Here is a 23,333-nt window from a genome sequence, read left to right as displayed (position 1 = left end):
GAAACTGGTGTAATATATGGTTTGGTACGGATGCAACTTGCATAGTATGTATGTACTATGGATGAAAGTTATTTTAATATGGTTATGAGTACGGAAACAAATTTATTTTTGTCAAATATATATATATATATATATATCCTGATTATTGTGAAAATTGCTGGATATAATAGGAAATAAAATAAAAAGGGGTTGTTTTCAGCCTTTGCCGTCTGCCCCCTCATGGCAAAGGGGTGAGGGAAGACGGCAAAGAGGGGAGAGAGAGGGGCTGGGTCCGTCCTTTGCCGTCAGTCCCCTCATGGAAAAGGGGTGGGGGCACACGACAAAGAGGGGAGAGAGAGAGAGGGACTGGGTCCCCCCTTTGTCGTCAGCCCCCTCATGGCAAAGGGGGGGGGGGCAGACGGCAAAGAGGGGAGAGAGAGGGGCTGGGTCCCCCCTTTGCCGTCAACCCCCTCATGGCAATGGGGGGGGCAGACGGCAAAGAGGGGAGAGAGAGAGGGGTTGGGTCCCCCCTTTGCCGTCAGCCCCCTCATGACAAAGGGGGGGGGCAGACGACAAAGATGGGAGGCCTGCCGTTAACACTTAACGGGACCGTCTGTGGATCTATCATCCCATTTAGTATGACGTCTGCCCCCTCATGGCAAAGATTCTTTGCTGTCCGCCTTACAAAAGCAGACGACAAAGAACCTCTTCACCAGATATTTTTTTTGCTCTCTATTTTGTCGTCTGCTAACGGATGGCAAAGCCTTTGCCGTCAGCCATGGCAGACGGCAAATTCTCAGATTCCTGTAGTGAATATAGTGCATGCGATGAAATCGTTGCTAATGTTTTGGGCTTCATTCGTGATAAAAAGTGTAACTTTAGAGTCACGGCCAAAAAGATAGACTTTGTAATTTTAACATTGCTTTGTCACTATGAAAATAACAACCACGATGTAATGTGGATCTTGCAATAGTGTTTGAGACACTCACTGTAAATTATGGCATCCATCTTGATGGATGGATGACACTATAATTAGAAATAGTGACGTAGGCTCCATTGCCATGCATTTTACGAATGTAGTAGAAGGTAATCACACGTATATGCAAATATTTTCATAGTTTCCTATGACATATTCAAGCAAAATGTGCAAGAAAAATATTTAATATGAGAGTAAAATATTTTAGTGAACAACAACAATAAATGCTTCAGAGGAGCAAGTTCTTGTTTGGCTGCTGCCTTATATGTGTAGACCTCAATTGATATAGAATAACACTTTGAAGATAATCACAAATATGGTGTAGATTTCGCAGTAATGGAAAACATAGTCTGACTTTTGTCATTAGATGTTCATAATTCTATTACCTTATGTTATGCTGTTTTTAAGAAAATCACTTTCAAGGTAGTCATATGTCAGAATGATATGATGTAGACCTTGCAGTATTAGTGGGTAGTTTGCAAAATTTTGCAATAGATGCCAGTATTACCTTATGATATCTTGAGGTAGTCTCATTAAATATTAATATTTGAAAGAGCACTTTGAAGGTAATCATCTTGTAAACACAAACAAGATGTAGACCTCATAGTAGTGATGAATAATCTGCGAACTGTGCAGTAGATGTCATCAATACCTTGTGATTCACAAATAAAAATTTGTGCTATATACACATTAATATTTGGAAGAGCACGTTGAAGATAGTCATCTTGCCAAAATGACAAAACGTAGATCTTACAGTAGTGATGGATAATCTGCAAAAATATGCAGCAGATGCCATCAAATACCTTGTAATCCACAAATAAACTTGTGTGCCATCATATTAAGTATGAGAATACATGATCCTTTTTTGAATTACAATAAGATTTGCAAAAATTAAAATTAATTGCAAAAATAGTTGTTCTCCTAAAAAGCATGCCTTAGGAAATGTTTGCGGAAAATACGTATATATTGTCTTAAATTCCGAAGGAATAAATGCACGCAAAATATTCTTTTGCATTTAGTATTACTGTGATAATACATATGGATGCAAACCTTAATAATTGACATATTTATGTAATATATGAAAATCAGAGGGCTTCAAAGTGCAGCCAACATATTTTTGTAATTTCATTCGCAGAAAGTATAACGATTAACCTGCAACGTATTCTAAGCCTGAGGGCTCAATGGGGATATGTAAGGGATTGTCTTCCTTTGCGTGGATAAGAATCAAACTGATTCGTTTGGGTCGCCATCGGGGAGGATGTTGCCTCTTGGCTGGCGCGAGGGCCCGCGATCAAGCGTGATCAAGAGTTCGGGTCGTCGTGTTGGACGATGGTCGCGTCTGAGGACGCACCACCGGGACTCGTGTCTTGTCTGTTGGAGCCGGTTGATGGCCATGACGGGGCTGCGCGCTAGAGGATAGCGACGGGGCCGAGGGTCGCCGTGCGCTCCGGGATGGAGCCCGCCGTTTCGTCAAGGCGGGTGTTGTCTCCCGTAGTCAGGGTGTCTCGCATGGATCGAGGCCTCGTCACGCCGGACATCATTTTTGCAAGTAGAAGTAATGCCTTCGCGATGTGGATGAAGTGAAGTCGGCCTCTTCACGGAATTGGCCGCTGGCGTCACGCAACCATGCTTGCCGTCGGCCTCTTCATGGATGATTTGATGAAGGGATTCTAGCATAAGGCAGAATAGATGGGATTCCTCTTAATCACAAGAAGACAAACGGAATTAATCACAAGAAGGCGTCGTCGCTCTGCAGGATTCTACGTTGGAGGCCTCTCCGGCATGCCATGGGAGCAACAGCCTCTGCTCCGTGATTTGTGATCGTCGGCAGTAGCAGTGGTCTCTGTATTTGCTAATCACAAGAAGACATACAAATTAATATTCTCATGATTAGTCTTTGTACGGATGGATACACGCTCCATGGTGCCGCCGCGCAGGAAGCTTTCCACCGACGGTTGCCATTTATGAAATCACAATCTTCAGATTACCGATCTTAATCACAAAAGGACAATAAATTAATGTTTCCTCATCCGATTTCCCTCGAGGGATGCATGCATCACTAGTAGAAAACAGGGCATTTGTCCCGGTTCTTGAACCGGGACTAATAGGTCGTTACTAATGCCTCCCCCCTTTAGTCCCGGTTCTTACACAAACCAGGACAGATGGGCATCCACGTGGCCGCTGCGGGCAGCCCAGGCAGGGGGGCCTTTGGTCCCGGTTGGTGACATAAACCGGGACCAAAAGGCATCCACGCGTCAGAAACTGGCTGCAGCTGAGGTTTTTTTTGAAAGTGGCTGGTTTAGGGGTTTTGGGGGTTAATTTAGGTTGTTATTAGCTAGCTAATAGAGAGAAGTGTCCTCTCTTATCTTCATGCTTGGTTTACCAATGCTACTGCTATGTTCATTTCACCCGCTGATATATAATAACTCTTCATGCTCGCATCATACATCATCATATATAATAACAAGTCCTACTAATCATGCATCATCATACATCATAATAACAAGGATCATCCATGAGCATGCACAAAATTTCATCAGGCACACCACCATCATACTTAAAAGTGAAGTAGCAGTTCAACACTATCGTACTTAAAAGGTTTATACCATAAAGATTAAAGCCATCAGGTTCTTAAGATATCCACTCCTGCTTCTTCACCTTCTCCTTCATCATCTTGATGCGCTTAGAGCGGCGAAGCCCTAGGCCAGGCTGTGGGATGTACTCCTCTACCACAATTGGCATGGCCCTGTCGCCCAGCTGTGGGACATCCATCGCGAGGCCATCGTCGCTGCTACTTTTGCTGTCGCCAGGGTCGCTGCTTCTTTTGCTACCAGAGTCGCTGCTGCCGTAGACATAGCACTTGTCGCAGTACTCGATGCTCCTGCTCCCATTGCCTTGCCAAATGCAAAAAAGTTTTTTAAAAATGGGTGTAAGAGATAGCCTAATGGAGATGAAGAAGAGACAAAGCGTACCGGCATCATCGTCGTCCTGGTAGCGCCCCCGACACATAGTCATGTCGAACACCTTCACGGCGAATGTGGCGTTGCCGTCGTACCTGAAGACAAGGAAGTGCCCGATCCCCAGGTCGTAAGCACGGACGAACTGCTTCCAGCCACGATCTAGGTACATGCGGCCATCCGCGTCGAACACCACCTCCACGTCCCACAGCTTGCGAAGCCCGTTGCCGGCCTGCCTCAGATTCATGTTCTGTGGCCGATGGCCGTCCAACATCTTCACAAAATTGTGCGGCAGCACCAGCCTGGAGGATTTCTCTAGTATAACCGTGAAGAACTCCATCTCTGAAAAGCAGCAGAAGAGACCAATTACTACCCTTTACAACATTATCATACAACATTTCCAGCAACATGACCATTAGTATTAGGGATGACCTAATTAAATACCCTATTTAAGGTAAAATAGCATAAAACAATATAGACCCTGACTCGAGGTCGGAGGCGGGTCGGTGACGGGGACAACGGCGCAGATGATGGAGGGGGGCTCCTAGATTTCTGCATAGTGCTCTCTAATTTTAGCATTCAAAGTAGGAGTAGTTTTCCAATTTGAACATTCAATAAGCAAAAACAAATCGTAAAATAAAGTAGTATTCAAATTAGCATGCATTCAATTATAAGCAAGACTACATCATCGATCTCTTGTGTCCATACATCGTCGAATATTATCACTAATTAATACTCCTCGAATACTATCATACATAAAGCATCATTAATACAGCTAGAACCGTAGCGCCCGTCGGGTATCGTCGCGGACGGTGGACACCCAAAGAGAAGGAACCATCACAGGATCATAGCTCCAGTGAGATCCCTGAAGAACTTGCCAGGTATTGTCGAACCTGCCCTCCAATGCAACCATGTAGCGACGGACGTGCTCGTCCTCCTCGCTGACACGGTGACGTACCACCTCCGCGGTGTCCGAAAGCCTCGGCACCGTCACTGGCCCACGCGACCACCACCAAACAAGGATCAGGTCAACAACGGGCTGCCTCCTCACCAACCTACGTTCCCCAGAAGGTAGCACCTCCCAATACGAGCCGGGCGGAGCCCAGTCCTGGACATGGCCCCTCTGATCAAGGAGGTGTCCTCCGCCGAGTCGACGACGAGGATGCAGGATAGGCATCGTAAAATGAACTAAAAAAATAACATTTATATAAGGCATGGAAAAAAACCAAAATCAATACGTTGAATGAAACTATTCTATGCTTTATTATATTTCATTTAAATGTTAAAATTATAAAGCATTTGATTTCCGTTTTAAGATACCCACAAAAATTAGCACTTTGGTTTTCACATCTATTTTGAAGGAATTACACACATAACAAAAAATCTGACAAGTATAAGACTAACCACTATTTCCAAAATCAATATACTTTCACGAGACCATTGCTAAGTAACCATGCATTAAATCTAGCCCGTGCAAATGCACGGGTTGTTGACTAGTGGATATTAGTTTGAATTGTCCTTTGCATGTAATTAGATGCATGAATGATAAAACTAGGGATGGTTGATAGAGTATATTCACTGAACGATCTAGAAACACCATATGAATTATTGGCCACTACACAAAGTGGTTGGGTATATCGGATAACAAACACATGCTGATGATCTATTCATAGCAAGAATGACGAACAATGAAGAACGTGAAAGCATATAAACAAGGGAGAGATAAAAAGGTATATAAATGTAAAAAGTGGTTGATTGAATATTTTGCTATGTGTTGTTCAATGCACCGTGACCTCACATCTATTTATGATGTTGCTGGACTTCCCATAAAATGGAAGTATTCCAAATCCTTTAAACATTCTTTAAAAATTAACCGAACTCGGATTAAGTATGGTTGAGACAACAATTTCATTTTTGGGTACCACAGTCCACATATGATCTCGGATGGAGGTGCACCCAATTTCAAATTTATATATATGGGTGATACAAACAACTTTCTTGTTGAACCTTTTTTGATTTGAGGCCATATTTGTGCCAAATATCGCGCACAAAGAAGGCAACGACTCACGCTACCCATCAGACGTTGGTCATATGGGTATATTTTTGTTTGAAAAGAAGGTTAAGACCCCCGGTCTCTGCAAACATACATATATGAAAAATTCAAACATACATGCATGAAATGAGCATTCTACAACTATATATGTATATAGAAATCAAATGTTACAAATCAAAAACTAAAACAATAAATAAAAAAACAGAGCCATGGCGGCGGCTCACATTGGGGGCGGCCAAGGCGACGGTGTGGGCGGCGAGGGCGACGGCGACGGCGGCGGGGGCGGAGGGCGAGGGCGACGGTGAGTGGCGACGGCTCGGGGGTGGCGGAGGGCGACGACGACGGTGGCGGGGGGCGGAGGGCGACGGTGTGGGCTTAGGGGACGGAGGGCGACGGCGACGGGCGACGGCGACGGGGCAGCCTGGCGGCGCCGTGGATGAGCTCGCGGCGTCGTCGGGCGTGGATGAGCTCGCGGCGCCGTCAAATCTGAAAATTTCCAAAGTGTTGGCTTATATAGCAGAAGCATTGGTCCCGGTTCTTGGCACCAACCGGGACTAAAGGGTTGCATTGGTCCAGGTTGGTGGCACCAACCGGGACTAAAGAGGGGCATTAGTCTCGGTTGGAGCCACCAACCGGGACTAAAGGCATGTGCGTGCCATAGCCGCGGTGCGGTTGGATGTTTAGTCCCACCTCGCCAAGCGAAGGGCTGCCGAGCCTGTTTATAAGCTCCGCCGCGGCTGCAATGTCGAGCGGTACGAATACTAGACGTTTATAAAAGCTTTTTAGTTGATTCCTTTATTTTAATTTTTTCCCAGTTTTTTTGCTTTCTTTTTTGTTTCTAATTACTTATTTATTTTCTTATACGATAATTCTTTTTGCTATTAAAGTTTGTAACAAAATTCTAATTACTTATTTATTTTCTTCTATGATAATTCTTTTTTCTTTTAATGTTTTGAACAAAATTCGATATAATTTTAGTACAAAGGCATTTTATTTGGTACAGATTTTAAGGCTGGGCCCCACGAGCACCTTTTAGTACCGGTTTGTGGCATGAACCGGTAAAAGAGTTTTTTAGTTGATTATTTCTGCAGCTGTTTTTTAGTCCCACCTCGCCAAGCGAGAGGCACTCGCAGCGGTTTATAAGCCCTGAGTGTAGAGACGATGAAGGGAGAAGCGCAGTGCTCACCTGTCTGTTACAATATTCATTTCAAATGAACTACAAAAAGGTTGAAAGTTGGCATGGTATCATCATAATAGTTGTGGAGAAAGTCTTCACTTTTTCTTCGCTTGTGTCCTTTCCTTATTGCGCCATAACCATGGATAATCTTCATCATTTATCGGGATGCTTGGGTCAGCCTTGACTTTGAAGGGAGGAATTTCTGAAACTTTTCATAATCTTCGGACATGTCTGTCTTGCCCTCCACTCCCACGATGTCCCTTTTTCCTAAAAGAACTATGTGGCGCTTTGGCTCATCGTATGATGTATTCGCTTCCTTATTTTTTCCTTTTTCTCGGTTTGGTAGACATGTCCTTCACATAGATAACCTGTGCCACATCATTGGCTAGGACGAACGGTTCGTCAGTGTACCCAAGATTGTTCAGATCCACTGTTGTCATTCCGTACTGTGGGTCTACCTGTACCCCGCCTCCTGACAGATTGACCCATTTGCACTTAAACAAAGGGACCTTAAAATCTACTCCGTAGTCAAGTTCCCATATGTCCACTATGTAACCATAATATGTGTCCTTTCCCCTCTCGGTGGCTGCATCAAAGCGGACACCGCTGTTTTGGTTGGTGCTCTTTTGATCTTGGGCGATTGTGTAAAATGTATTCCCATTTATCTCGTATCCTTTCCAAATCGTAACAGTCGAAGATGGTCCCCTGGACAACGAGTACAGCTCATCACAAACAGTGTTTTCATCTCTGAGACGTGTTTCCAACCAACTGCTGAAAGTCCTGATGTGTTCACATGTAATCCAGTCGTCGCACTGCTCCGGGTGTTTGGAGGGCAGACTGTTCTTGTGTTCATCGACACAAGGGGTCACCAAGGTAGAGTTCTATAGAACCGTGCAGTGTGCTTGAGACCAAGAATATCTGTCCCTGCATATTATTGTCTCCCCTCCAAGCGTGCTTTTTCCAGTCAGTCTCCCCTCATACCGCGATTTAGGGAGACCTATCTTCTTAAGGTCAGGAATGAAGTCAACACAAAACCCAATGACATCCTGTGTTTGATGGCCCATGGAGATGCTTCCTTCTGGCCTAGCGCAGTTACGGACATATTTCTTTAGGGCTCCCATGAACCTCTCAAAGGGTTACATATTGTGTAGAAATACGGGGCCTAGAATGACAATCTCGTCAACTAGATGAACTAGGACGTGCGTCATGATATTGAAGAAGGATGGTGGGAACACCAGCTCGAAACTGACAAGACATTGCACCACATCACTCCTTAGCCTTGGTATGATTTCTGGATCGATCACCTTCTGAGAGATTGCATTGAGGAATGCACATAGCTTCACAATGGCTAATCGGACGTTTTCCGGTAGAAGCCCCCTCAATGCAACCGGAAGCAGTTGCATCATAATCACGTGGCAGTCATGAGATTTTAGGTCTGAAACTTTTTCTCTGCCATATTTATTATTCCCTTTATATTCGACGAGAAGCCAGTCGGGACCTTCATACTAAGCACGCATTCAAAGAAGATTTCCTTCTCTTCTTTGGTAAGAGCGTAACTGGCAGGACCTTCATACTTCTTTGGAGGCATGTCGTCTTTTTCGTGCAAACGTTGCAGGTCCTCCCGTGCCTCAGTTGTATATTTTGTCTTCCCATACACGCCCAAGAAGCCTAGCAGGTTGACGCAAAGGTTCTTCGTCACATGCATCACGTCTATCGAAGAGCGGACCTCTAGGTCTTTCTAGTAGGGTAGGTCCCAAAATATAGATTTCTTCTTCCACATGGGTGTGTGTTCCCCAGCGTCACTCGGAACAGCTAGCCCGCCGGGACCCTTTCCAAAGATTACGTGTAAATCATTGACCATAGCAAGTACGTGATCACCGGTACGCATGGCAAGCTTCTTCCGGTGATCTGCCTCGCCTTTGAAATGCTTGCCTTTCTTTCGACATTGATGGTTGGTCGGAAGAAATCGACGATGGCCCAGGTACACATTCTTCCTGCAGCTTCCCAGGTATATACTTTCGGTGTCAGCTAAACAGTGCGTGCATGCGTGGTATCCCTTGTTTGTCTGTCCTGAAAGGTTACTGAGAGCGGGCCAATCGTTGATGGTTACAAACAGCAACGCGTGCAGGTTAAATTCCTCCTGTTTGTGCTCATCCCACGCACGTACACCTTTTCCATTCCACAGCTACAAAAGTTCTTCAACTAATGGCCTTAGGTACACATCAATGTCGTTGCCGGGTTGCTTAGGGCCTTGGATGAGAACTGGCATCATAATGAACTTCCGCTTCATGCACATCCAAGGAGGAAGGTTATACATACATAGAGTCACGGGCCAGGTGATGTGATTGCTGCTCTGCTCCCCGAAAGGATTAATGCCATCCGCGCTTAAACCAAACCATACGTTCCTTGGGTCACGTGCAAACTCAGCCCAGTACTCTCTCTCGATTTTTCTCCACTGCGACCCGTCAGCGGGTGCTCTCAACTTACCGTCTTTCTTACGGTCCTCACGGTGCCATCGCATCAACTTGGCATGCTCTTTGTTTCTGAACAGTCGTTTCAACCGTGGTATTATAGGAGCATACCACATCACCTTCGCAGGAACTCTCTTCCTGCGGGGCTCACCGTCAACATCGCGAGGGTCATCTCGTCTGATCTTATACCGCAATGCACCGCATACCGGGCATGCGTTCAAATCCTCATACGCACCGCGGTAGAGGATGCAACCATTAGGGCATGCATGTATCTTCTGCACCTCCAATCCTAGAGGGCATCCGACCTTCTTTGCTGCGTACGTACTGTCGGGCAATTCATTATCCTTTGGAAGCTTCTTCTTCAATATTTTCAGTAGCTTCTCAAATCCTTTGTCAGGCACATCATTCTCTGCCTTCCACTGCAGCAATTCCAGTACGGTACCCAGCTTTGTGTTGCCATCTTCACAATTGGGGTACAACTTTTTTTGTGATCCTCTAACATGCGATCGAACTTCAGCTTCTCCTTTTGACTTTCGCATTGCGTCCTTGCATCGACAATGACCCGGCTGAGATCATCATCGGGCACATCGTCTGGTTTCTCTTGATCTTCAGCAGCTTCCCCCGTTGCAGCATCATCGGGCACATCATCTGGTTCCTCTTGATCTTCAGTAGCTCCCCCCGTTGCAGCATCACCGTATTCAGGGGGCACATAGTTGTCATCGTCCTCTTCTTCTTCGTCGTCTTCAATCATAACCCCTATTTCTCCGTGCCTCGTCCAAACATTATAGTGTGCCATGAAACCCTTGTAAAGCAAGTGGGTGTGAAGGATTTTCCGGTCAGGGTAGGACTTCGTATTCCCACATTTACTGCATGGACAACACATAAAACCATTCTGCTTGTTTGTCTTAGCCACTTGGAGAAAAATATGCACGCCCTTAATGTACTCGGAGGTGTGTCTGTCACCATACATCCGTTGCCGGTTCATCTGCATGCATTACATATAACTATGTGTGTCAAAATTAAGAAAATCAGACAAATATCCATCTAAAGTAAGAAAATCAGACAAGTATCATAAAGAAGATAAGAACAAGAGGCTCACCACGGTGGTGCCGGCGACAAGATCGGCGCGGGCGATCAACGGCGGTGAAAACGGGGACGGGGCGTGACGGACCCCTAAATCTAGACAAATCTCAGGAAAAATGAAGCTCCTAGGTCGAGCTTCGAGAGGAGAAAGCTTAACTAGTGTGGCTCGGGCATTTCATCGAACACTTCATGTGCATAGGAGCTGAGCTAGAGCACCAAAATGCCCTCCCCTCGCCGGCCAAAAAAACAGAGTGCTCTGCCGCGGCGATGGGTATATATAGGCAACTTATTTGTACCGGTTCGTGGCATGAACCGAGACTAAAGCCACCCCTTCTGTCCCGGTTCATGCCACGAACCGGGACCAATGGTTGTGCGCCAGCAGCGAGGACCATTGGTCCCGGTTCATGGCTCGAACCGGGACAAATGGTTCTACACGAACCGGGACCAATGGCCACGAGGCCCCGGTCGGCCCCCTGGGCTCACGAACCGGGTCTAATACCCCCCATTGGTCCGGGTTCTTGAAGAACCGGGACTAATGGGCTGGCCAGGGACGAACGATAGCCCTGTTTTCTACTAGTGCATGCAAGTCCTGCGTAGAGATTCATGCATGTCGGGTGCATGCATGCAAGTCCTTTGTAGAGATTCATTCTCTGTTGTGTAATTGTGAGCGGTGCTAGAGTGTCTCACGCCCGCTCGATGTTTCCATCGGCTGGTGTAGTGGTCTCGGTCTTTTCTTTCACTAACGGTAGAGACTATATGCTGATAACGTGTTAGAGTAAGACGAGATTGAATGAAAGTGAATGGACGATTAGTCCTATTTATATTGATTCTCAGGTATATATACATCTGGAAGAGGTGCGAAGAAGAGGTGTCTGTTCGGAGGCATCCCTCCAGAATAGGTGTCTGTTGGTAATAGAGAGAGAGAAGAGACACGACTGTTCGGGGTTGGACACATCCCTTTGCTAATAAACTAATCTACTAATTAGTTTCTAACAAAAATCACGAGGGATGAAAAACTGGTGTAACGATTGATGTAACATACGAAGGGAGGGTGGACAAAGGATGAATGGAAAAAATATACGGAAAATGGAACCTTAAGCCTTTTTTAGATTAGACTATATTAGAAAATATTATATATATATATATATATATATATATATATATATATATATATATATATATATATATATATATATAAAGTATAGAAGGCGCAATGGTGAACTATAGAAATAAGTGTATATAATACCAGATTTTGGTACTTCACATACCACGGGCAAGGTATGCAGGCTCTTATATGGACTGAAGCATGGTTTAATAGGTTCTGACGACTGTGTGTGGTATATGGTATGGTTCGTGTAACAGTGACCATACGGTTTTGAGATGAAACCTTACATCATTTTTTAGACTTTATAAAACTGACATAAGATGAAACCTTACATTATTTTTAGATATAGTATATAAAAGGTAGAGAAGGCGTTATGTTTTTTAGAAGAGGAGAGAAAATATATATTTCCTATTTGATAATACAATTCCAACTTCATACAAGAGCAATTAAGAGGGGTGGTCTATATTAAAATTATAGGCAATAATTCATATAATAATGCAATGATAATATGCCAAACATAGCAAAGAAATATTATTGTGAATTTACAAGCATGCAAAATAACTGTAAACTATCAAACAATGCATATCATTTCTTTATTACATGCCAAAATGCAGTGTTTGAGAATATGTCAAATTTAGCAACAAAAAAAAAAGATGCTACAAGATACGTACATTACTCTAGTACTTTCTAGTGTGTGGCAATTCAATGTTTTAATTGCCCAGCAATTTGCATTTTTGCCAATTATTTACTTACTACCATTCTTAGCTGATTATTTTTTAGAATAGCGTTAGTGTATGTGACACATCTACCCTTATATATAAGGGTCATGGCGTGAGTGAAGCATTGTGAGAAGGAGCTCAGAACCTGGTTAAGCAGGAAGCACACGTAGGTAGATCTCTTTGACCAATGCAGCTAACAATGGCTTCCAGTTTGCAGCCATGGCTTCCCTTCCTCATCCTCCGTTTGATGAAAACTATAACTCAGATGCATATGTATTCTTGTAGCTCACGACGGAACCCGAGTACGGTGACCACGACGAGGTGGATTTCGAGTTCTTGGGTAACGTGGAGGGCAAGCCGGTCGCTCTCCAGACCAACATCTTCCTGAACGGCAAAGGCGAGAGGGAGCAGAAGTTCGACCTTTGGTTCGACCCAGGAGCCGATTTCCATGACTACAAGATACTCTGGAACCCCTACCAGCTCGTGTAAGTCCATCAATAATCATCCCCAAGCTAGTGCTTTCTCAATCTGCACCAGCGGATCAATGCATGTATTGTATGTATATTTATCACATGCAAGATGCAACCATGATCGACCGCAGGATGTTCGTCGATGACACGCCCATACGGGTGCTGAAGAACCTCACGCCCGGCCAGTTCCTGACGAGGCCGATGAAGATCCGAGGGAGCCTCTGGGACGGCTCCGGTTGGGCGACGGACAACGGCAAATACAGGGTCGACTGGAACCGTGCGCCGTTCACCGCCGTGTTACAGGGTTTCGACGTCTACGGCTGCCCTGCCACCGAAGGCGCGCCGTGTGGCTCGCTGAGCCAGTCGTGGAACACGATCCGGAGCCTGACGCCCGCGCAGGAGGCCGCGTACAAGAACGCCAAGAGCAAGTACATGACCTACGACTACTGTGCCGATATGTCTAGGCCGAGCTTCCATCTACCGGGGGAGTGCGGCAATAACTAACCAGTAGCTTTATGGTTTCAGATTATTATTACAAGACGCTCACGAACGCATGAGATCGGCGACCGTCGTACATTCTTGTTTTGCATCGCATTTGCAGATTTCCATGTTTTTAAATTACATGCCAAGTTGGTATTTTTGTTTTCATGGAGATCGCTCATTTAGGATCCGTAAACATCCACAGATCTAGGTTTTATTTCCCTCTGAGAATCAGGAAAACATCAACACTTCTGCTTCTATAATAATCACCATTAAATAAGTAATTCCAACTTAGCTGTAAAAAATTACATAAGAAAAATCACAATCCCTATATTTGCATATTGCCATCAGAAATTGATGCTTACGGATTCACTATCCCTCAAATAAAAAAGATACACATGAGGATACCCATCAGACGTTTGTGGACATCGTCAGAACATGTAGCTGCTGGGGAATCCACCGTGAATCTTGATGTGGGTTTTTAAGTTTTGCTACGGTATCATCTGAATACATGGATGTGATGGAAGATCAGATGAATCTTTTTTCAAATGTGGAGAGAACGAATACAGAGAAATTTTTCAGGGATAATGAATCAGGTCGAGATGTATACCTGTACAGCTATACTGATGCTATTCAGGTTGGAGAGCAGCCTGCAGGTGGACGGCCAATGAAATCCTGGCTCTGAGGCGTATACCTGTACAGCTGTACTGATGCTACTCAGGTTGGAGAGCAGCCAGCACGTGGAATCATGTAGGTCATACGTGTAGATTTAATTTATTTTTTCTGAACACCATGTAGGTTTCATGTTTGGACTTTGTCACATGGAAATAAAAAAAATATTTGTCACGTCTATGTTGTTTGGTCTATTTTTTCAGCGTGGGAGTAACATAAATCGTGAGGCTAAGATTGATCAATCATATATATATCAATGGTGTAATTAATTTTAGTAATGTGGATCAATGTGGAGATTCATATGGTGCCTTCAATTAGCAAAGCAATGTTGGCGTCTCATCCAGAATCCTGATTCTTTATGTGCCCGTGTTCTAAGTATGAAATATTATCCTGATGGGAATGTTTTTGAGAGCTGGCCCGAAGAAAGGCTCCTCATTCACATGGCAGAGTGTGGTTGCTAGGATACAAACCTTCAAGAGAGGATGTATTTGAAGGGTGGGCACTAGGTCACATATTAGCATCTAGGACGATCCTTGGATCCCATCAAGTCCGTCAAGGAAGATTATCACCCCTAGAGGTGGAATAATGTTGTCAAAAGTGGAAGATATAATTGATCCTCATACGGGTCAGTGGGATGAAGCACTCATTCACAGTGTATTCTCTTTAGTTGATGTTTGCAGAATATTACAGATTCCACTAAATGTTGAAGCGCTTGAAGATTTTGTGGCATGGGACTATACAAAGTCTGGAACTTTCTGTGTTCGTTCGGCATACCATGCAGAATTTGAACACTAGTTTGGGCGCCACTTTTCAAACCCAAACTGTCCAGGGAATGCTCAACTTAATGGGGTCTGGAAGGAATTATGTCACCTCAGGCTACCGGGAAAGATCAAACACTTTGGTTGGAAAGTTCTTCGGGGAATTCTACCGTGCTACGGTGTACTGGCGGACAGACATAGACCCTTGATCCCTCAATGCCCAATTTGCAAAGTGGGTCTGGAGGACATTCAACGTTGCTTGTTCACATGAGGAAGATCGCGGCAAGTGTGGTCATCTCTTGGATTATGAAGGGAGATTGACAAAGCAGTTGTACAGGACCGGTCTGGCTCCATCAGCCTGGATATTTTGATCCGTCTGAATATGATACTACATGACATTCCTATTGTCAAGCTCATTTTGGTTGCTATGTGGTTTATTTGGTGGCAAAAGAGGCAAGTGGCGAAGGGGGAGACAGTTATGACTCCAGAGCAAACAACCATCTCAATCTGGGTACTTGCTACAAATTTTGTTCGATCAAATACACCAAAACAGGCCATCCGCAAGAATGACCAAAGATGGAAGAATCCAAGTAGGGGAGTTATAAAAGTGAATGTGGATGCATCATTGCATGAGGAGACTTTTCGTGGAGCATGTGGAGTTGTCACTTGGAACGATCATGGCAAGTTCTTGGGGGCAGCAACAAAGCACTACCTCATGTCTCGAGTGCGGGATCAGCTGAACTCCTGGCCATCCGTTCTGGGCTATATCTAGAAGCGAACCTGGGTTGCGCAAACATTATCATTGAATCGGATTGTATGAATGCTTTGGAAGTTGTTTCTATCCCAGAAGCTTTCATAGGAGTTGATATTCTTGTGGTGACAGAATGTTCCCTCTTGGCAATGGAGTATGTGAATATTAGCTATGAGTTTTGTAATAGACAGGCTAATACGGTAGCGGATGGATTAGCAAAGCATTGTGTAAGCACTAGCTTTTCTGAGGTTTGGGAGATTTCCGTCCCTGACTTTGTTCTTCTAGACTACGTAAACGACCTTGCTATGATATGAGGAATAAAGTTATTACGTTTGTAAGGGCATATTTCCACCCCAGTAGTTTTGGTGATTGGTGACGACACTTTTGCGGACAAATCGTGTGCGGTAAGCTTTTCAGATATTTTCTTTGTTGGCACAAGACGATTCGTGCCCCTCGGTGTTTTGATGTGAAGACGGATTTCGCTCTTACGCTTTGTTGTCGGTGGACTTGAGTCGTAGGAAAAGCCGTACTATTAAGAGGGGATCCGCTTTGGAAAAATCTTGGTGGAATCATCACGTACACTTTTTTTCTCACCCCTTTTCTGCTTCGATGGAGCTTTCTACCCTGCCTAACCCTGCCATGCAAATTCCAAGCGGTACTACCTCTTATCACCGGTAGTACCGCCCGGTCAGCGGTAGTACCGCTCAGAGCTGTTGTGCTCTGCTGGTTCCGCTGGCTTGTACTGCTCTCCAGAAATGCGAACACATTTGTGGGCGAGTTTTGCATTAGTACTAGACGGTAGTACCGCCCTCTTGCTACTACCGCCCTCGACGGTACTAGCTGCACTGCCTCGGCTCTCGCCCTGCCTCCCTCAACTTGAGCAGTAGTACCGCTCCCCTGAGTGGTACTACCTCTTATCATCGGTGGTACCGCTCCCGGGAGCGGTAGTACCGCTCTGACTCGTGCAGAGGGGGTGGGTAACGGGCAGATTCCCTCACCCACTATATAAATGGGTTCTTCTTCCCTGAAAACTTCACATTTTCCCTCCTAAGCTTCATTGTTGCTCCAAGCTCCATTTTAGACCGATCTCTGTCCCTATACAACAAAAGTTGTTTATATTCTAGGATTTGGTTTAGAGCACCTTGATCTACACTTCCACCAAGAAAACTTTGATTCCCCCCCCCCACTAATCCCTCGCGGATCTTGTTACTCTTTGGTGTTTGAGCACCCTAGACGGTTGAGGTCACCTCGAAGCCATATTCCATTGTGGTAAAGCTTCGTGGTCTTGTTGGGAGCCTTCAATTAAGTTTTGGAGATTGCCTCAACCTTGTTTGTAAAGGTTCGTCTCTACCTTCAAGGGAACCGCTTAGTGGAATCACGGCACCTCGCATTGTGTGAGGGCGTGAGGAGAATACAGTGACCTTAGTGGCATCTTGGCGAGCATTGTGCCTCCACACCACTCCAACGGAGACGTACTTCCCGTCAAAGGGAAGGAACTTCGGAAACACATCCTCGTCTTCATCGGTTCCCCTTGTGGTTATTTATTACCTCTACTTGTATTTACTTCTTGCTTATTATTGTTGTTGTTAGCATCATATAGGTTGCTCACTTAGTTGCATATCTAGACAACCTATTTGTTGCTAAACCTAATTTGTTTAAAGATAAGTTTAGAATTTGTTAGTTGCCTATTCACCCCCCTCTAGTAAACCATATCGATCCTTTCAATTGGTATCAGAGCCTCGTATCTTTATTAAGGGTTTCACCATCCAAAGAGTATGGTTGACGATGGGGACCGGGTTGAGGAGGTGCCCAAGGGAGTTGTTGCCAACTTGGTCACCCGACAGGAATTAAATGAGGTCATGTCCACATTTAAATCCTGAGTGGCTATCGACGTCAAGAACATGTTTAAGGATTTCCTTGATATTTACAAACCGCCTACCGACCCGTTCTTGGTGGCTAATCCCACAACTTCGGTTACGGGGGCCAATTTCGAGACGGAAAATGCTAGTAGTGAAAAAGTTAAATCGCCTCAAGCAACGAGTGGGGCAAATGCCTTTGCCTTAGTTCCTCCTCCCATGGTCTATGGAGGACCGGTGCACCCTCCGCATATTATTAACCTCGGTCCTACACCTAAGCTTGTTAAGAATTATTTTGCTAATTGGGTTTTTCGTATCAAGTATCATTTGAACCACAACTCAACACAAATTTGGAGAATCATTGAGCAGCGGTACTACCCGCATGATCCAAGAAACTTCACGCCAAGAGAAGAGGCCGACAATCAGCTTAGTCACTCCGCCTTGCTCATTCTTCAAGCAGCAGTACTTGTTGAAGACCTTCCTCACTTGCATCCCTTCATTCGTGCCATAGATTGTTTGGAGCACATCATCTCCATGTACAAGGGAAGATTTAGCATTCAACTATCCAAATATGAAGTGGTTCTTGGTGAGACCGATGAATTTTCTATGATCGAGGATGAGGACCATCATGAACTATATCGAAGAGTTACAACTCTTGTTGTTGCTCTTTAGGATAATGGGAGCAAAGATGTGGTTGAAACTTGGATTAAGCGTAAGTTTCTCAAAGCCATCATGCCTTTCAACAAGCCCATATCCTCTATCATGCGTCAAAGGCCGAACTTTCATTCCTTGTCCTCAAGTGATGTGTTGGATGACTTTGTTTCCATGAACATATTGAACAAGACCGCTGAAAATACTCTAGCCCAGGTTCAACGGTCAAGAAAAGACTCCCCCAACCTTGCTTTGAAGGCCAAGGATGCTTTGGAGGAAGATGAGGAAGACGAAGAAGAAACTTGTCCTAAAGACACCAAGTATGCTTACCACGAGCACATGGCTCTTACATCAAGGCAGTTTTGGGGCAACAAGAAAAACTCAAGGCCCAACTTCTTCAAAAACAACTCAAATGGGTCCAAGGGAAAGCAACGCATGAGAACTTGCTACATTTGTGGGAATGTGAGTCACTATGTGGCAGATTGTCCCTATGAGCATAGGGAAGACAATGGTGGCAAGCTCATTCGCAAAGACAAGACCAAGTCCTTCCCAAACAAGAACAACTTCCCCAAGAAGATTCCCCAGAAGGTGTTGGTGGTTCAAGAAGAGTACCTCTCCGATAAGTATGATGACGATGAGACAAGTGGTGAAGCGATGGGAATGGCCACGATGGCCATTGCATCCTCTTATCCAAACAAGGTGTCTCTCTTCAAGGCCCCCAATGAGAACCACATTGCCAAGTGCCTCATGACCAAGGCATCCAACAAGGTAACCTCTAACGCTCAAACTACCAACATCAAAGCTACCATTTCCGCTACCATGGATAGCAGAGATGAAAAGGAAGAGGTAGAGGAGGAGGAAAACTCCTTTGGTAAATTCATGGGGAAACTCAAGGGTAAATCCAAGAAGCATTATGTCACTCTCTTGGAACAACTCGGAGAGGCTAATGACCTCATTGAATCTCATGAAGAAACTATCTCTACATTACAAGGTCATAGTCGTGACTATGCCGATGAGATTGCGGATCTTTCTATTGATCTTGAAGAAGATCAAGGACTTTGTTTGACTCTTGAGGAGTGACATAACGATGACCTTGGTAAGTTAAAGAAATATCTTGATCATTCTATTGTTCTTACCCGTGTGCTTCAATCCGAAGAGGGTGCACTTGGGCTTGACCATGTTAGACTCAAAGAAGAGCTTGCAACACTTGACCGGGCTCACAAGGCCTTGAAGAGTGCTCATGTCTCTTTAAAAGAGTCTCATTCTCAACTCCAACTAAAACTCACTAAGGAAATAGCCTGTGCTCTCCATTTGTTTTAATTGATAATGTCCATGTTACTAACCCCTGTTGTGAGCATGCACATCTTATGGAGGAGAACTCCAAATTAAAACATCGGCTTGAGAAAGGCCTTGTGTAACGCCCAGGATGCGGTCCTATCCTTATTTTGGCGCGAGGGCCTCGACAGGGATAGAAACGCATCTCGTCGTTTTGCAAGAATGGATATAGTTACAAGTACATGTACTGAAAATATGAGCATAAGGAGTTGGATTACACTCTCCACAAGCTACAACAATATCACCTCAATACAACAATATACAATCATCATGAAGAAGAGCAGGGTCCGACTACGGATGAAAACAAACGATAAAAGAATGACATCCATCCTTGCTATCCCAGGTTGCCGGCCTGGAACCCATCCTAGATCGATGATGATGAAGAAGAAGAAGAAGAAACTCCAAAAGAAAAATCAGCGCGCTCACGTCAAAGTAACTCTTTACCTGTACCTGCAACTGGTGTTGTAGTAATCTGTGAGCCACAAGGGACTTAGCAATCTCATTTCCGAAGGTATCAAGATTAGCAAAGCTTAATGGGTGAGGCAAGGTTAAGTGGTGAGGCTGCAGCAAGCGACTAAGCATTTATATGAGGTGGCTAACTTATGAGTACAATAATAAGAGGGGAAAGATCTATGCATAGTTGGACGTGAACTACTGATGATCAAATGAATGATCCTGAACACCAACTTAAGTTAGACATAACCCCACCGTGTCCTCGGTCGGAGAATGAGCTCATGAAAGAGACAATCACGGTTACGCACCCAGTTGGCAAGTTTTAATTAAGTTAACTTAGTTTCCACGCTGCCACATAACCGCAGGCACGACGTTCCGAAACATTTAACCCTGCAGGGGTGATCCAACTAGTTCATCACAAACTACCACACGCTGCGCGAGAGTGACCTCAATCAGGGATAACCGTGATCTCCTCGGGTTCCTATTGGAAAACCTCAACCTTGATATAGCCCAAAGTATCCTCGGAATCCCTCGCACAATATGCTCGAGAAAGGTAAAACAAGTCCAACAAGGCCGCCCGGCGTGTTGACGATCCCGATAGGAGCCGCGTATCTCGTTCTCAGGACACGATAGATAAGCGAAGCATACGGTAACTGAAGTCCCGGGTTGCCCCAGGTAGCCCGTACGGTTCTCTAGTTTGGGACCAACACCATCAGCACTGGGCCCCTGTATTATGTTGAATTACTCATCGGGTTCATGACGCCCTATGTTTTCAGTATTATCAGAATTACTATGGTGGGCAAATATAGTACCAATGTTGGTCCTTGCCAGACGAGCTTTATCCCAAAATTAGAATCTAGGGGATCCCCATAACAACCCCAAGCATGTTAGGAGTGCTCATTTATGGAACAGAACACCGATAGCCGAACCTAAGGTGGCAAAGGTGGAACAAAACACCAGGCTAGAAGGCCGAGCCTTCCACCTTTTACCAAGTATATAGGTGCATCAAATTAAATAGCATTAATAAGGTGATATAACAAGGAACTCATGTTATTAAATGGAAGCAAGTGCACCTGCAACTAGCAATGCTATCCATTGATTAAGAAAGCGGTAACATAGCCAATCACTGCTTTGCTAGGTTGTAGAAGGTTGAAGGTTTCATGGCAATGTTGAGAGGCTAATATTTAACAGGTGGTAGGCAACGAGACATAGCGAAAGAAACGAGACAACTAGCATGGCAATGATAGTAATGGTATCAAGGGAAATGATCATCTTGCATGTGATCCCGCTTGGAAGAAAAACGACTCCGTGAAGCAGACGAACCGACGTAGTCGAAAGGTCCTCACATTCCGACACGCTTGCGGAACTCTATCGAGACGAAGCAAAGCAGAAACAAGAATCATCACACGACATTCACCACAACACATGCACGATATGATGCACACCCTAATATGATGCATGACCGGTAAAATTATGCAAGGCATGGCATGGCAATTCATGACAATCAATCACTACATGTTGAGTGAAGCTCAATATGCAACGAGTTACATATTGACGAAACTCTACATTTAACTATTTAGTTCACTCCCGTTTATTTACACGGCAATATTAAATGTTGTTAAATGATACGTCCATTTAGCATCATGCTTTCATGTTGATATTTATTGCTTTATGGGCTGTTATACTACTTTGTGGTACCATATTTATGCCTCTTCTCTCTTATTTTGCAAGGTTTATTTGAAGAGAGAGAATTCAGGCAGCTGGAATTCTGGACTGGAAAAGGAGCAAATCTTAGTCCACTATTCTGCACATCTCCAAATGCCCTGAAAATTTACGTGGAATTTTTTGGGATTTTATAAAAATCACTGGGCGAAAGAAGTACCGGAGGGGGCTACCAGGGCGCCACAAGCCCTGCCACCGCCCCCTGGTGGCGGAGGGCAAGCTTGTGGGTCCCTGACGGCCCACTAGCCCCCCTCTTTTGTATATATGAAGGGTTTCGTTCCAGAAAAAAATCAATCGGGAGCTTTTTCGTGGTTTCGCCGTCGCCACGAGGCGGAACTTGAGCAGATCCAATCTAGAGCTCCGGCACGACGATCCTGCCGGGGAAACTTCCCTCCCGGAGGGGGAAATCGTCGCCATCGTCATCACCAACACTCCTCTCATCGGAGGGGAGGCATCTTCATCAACATCTTCATCAGAACCATCTCCTCTCCAATCCCTAGTTCATCTCTTGTAACCAATCTTCATCTCGCGGCTCCGATTGGTACTTGTAAGGTTGCTAGTAGTGTTGATTAATCTTTGTAGTTGATGCTAGTTGGATTATTTGGTGGAAGAGTTTATGTTCAGATCCTTGATGCTATTCATTACACCTCTGATCATGATTATGATTATGCTTTGTGAGTAGTTACTTTTGTTCCTGAGGACATCGGATAAGTCATGTTAATAATAGTCATGTGAATTTGATATCTGTTCGGTATTTTGATATGTTGTATGTTGTATTTTCCTCTAGTGGTGTTATGTGAACGTCGACTACATAACACTTCACCATACTTGGGCCTAGAGGAAGGCATTGGGGAGTAGTAAGTAGATGATGGGTTGCTAGAGTGACAGAAGCTTAAACCCCAGTCTATGTGTTGCTTCGTAAGGGGCTGATTTGGATCCACTAGTTTAATGCTATGGTTAGACGTTGTCTTAATTCTTCTTTTGTAGTTGCGGATGCTTGCGAGAGAGGTTAATCATAAGTGGGATGCTTGTCCAAGTAAGTGCAGTACCAAAGCGCCGGTCCACCCACATATCAAACTATCAAAGTAATGAACGTGAATCATATGAACATGATGAAACTAGCATGACAGAAATTCCCGTGTGTCCTCGGGAGCGTTTTCCTCCTATAAGACTTTGTTCAGGCTTGTCCCTTGCTACAAAAGGGATTGGGCCACTTGCTGCACAATTGCTACTACTTGTTACTTGTTACTTTTCGCTTGCTATGTTTCACCTCACTACACCATCACTTGTTACCGCTACTTTCAGTGCTTGCAGTTATTACCTTGCTGAAATCCGTTTATCAGAGCCTTCTGCTCCTCGTTGGGTTCGACACTCTTACTTATCGAAAGGACTACGATTGATCCCCTATACTTGTGGGTCATCAAGACTCTTTTCTGGCGTCGTTGCCGGGGAGTGAAGCGCCTATGGTAAGTGGAAATTGGTAAGGAAACATCTATATACTGTGCTGAAATTTATTGTCACTTGTCACTATGGAAACTGTTCCTTTGAGGAGTTTGTTCGGGGTATCTTCACCACGAACGGAAGCACGAGGAGTTGTTCCTCGACCTGAGGTACCTACTGAAAATATCTTTTATGAAATTCCTTCGGTTAAGCTTGAGAAACTGC

At 44.6% G+C, this 23,333-nt stretch overlaps 1 protein-coding gene and 1 pseudogene across 1 annotated transcript in view; both read left to right on the top strand.

The window, feature by feature from the left end:
- Positions 1-13,494, top strand: part of LOC123441426 (putative xyloglucan endotransglucosylase/hydrolase protein 1) — a 74,309-nt gene extending 60,815 nt beyond the window's left edge. Inside the window, exons 2-3 of the mRNA XM_045117867.1 lie at positions 12,806-13,005; positions 13,122-13,494. Coding sequence (XP_044973802.1) covers positions 12,806-13,005; positions 13,122-13,494 — 573 coding nt within the window. The remainder of the gene's footprint in view (positions 1-12,805; positions 13,006-13,121) is intronic.
- A 487-nt stretch (positions 13,495-13,981) lies between these two features.
- Positions 13,982-23,333, top strand: part of LOC123441425 — a 68,316-nt pseudogene continuing 58,964 nt past the window's right edge.

Source organism: Hordeum vulgare, chromosome 3H (assembly GCF_904849725.1).
Source record: "Hordeum vulgare subsp. vulgare chromosome 3H, MorexV3_pseudomolecules_assembly, whole genome shotgun sequence".
Taxonomy (NCBI): domain Eukaryota; kingdom Viridiplantae; phylum Streptophyta; class Magnoliopsida; order Poales; family Poaceae; genus Hordeum; species Hordeum vulgare.
Note: the sequence above shows the minus strand (reverse complement) of the source record. Positions and strands in the feature narration are given on the sequence as shown.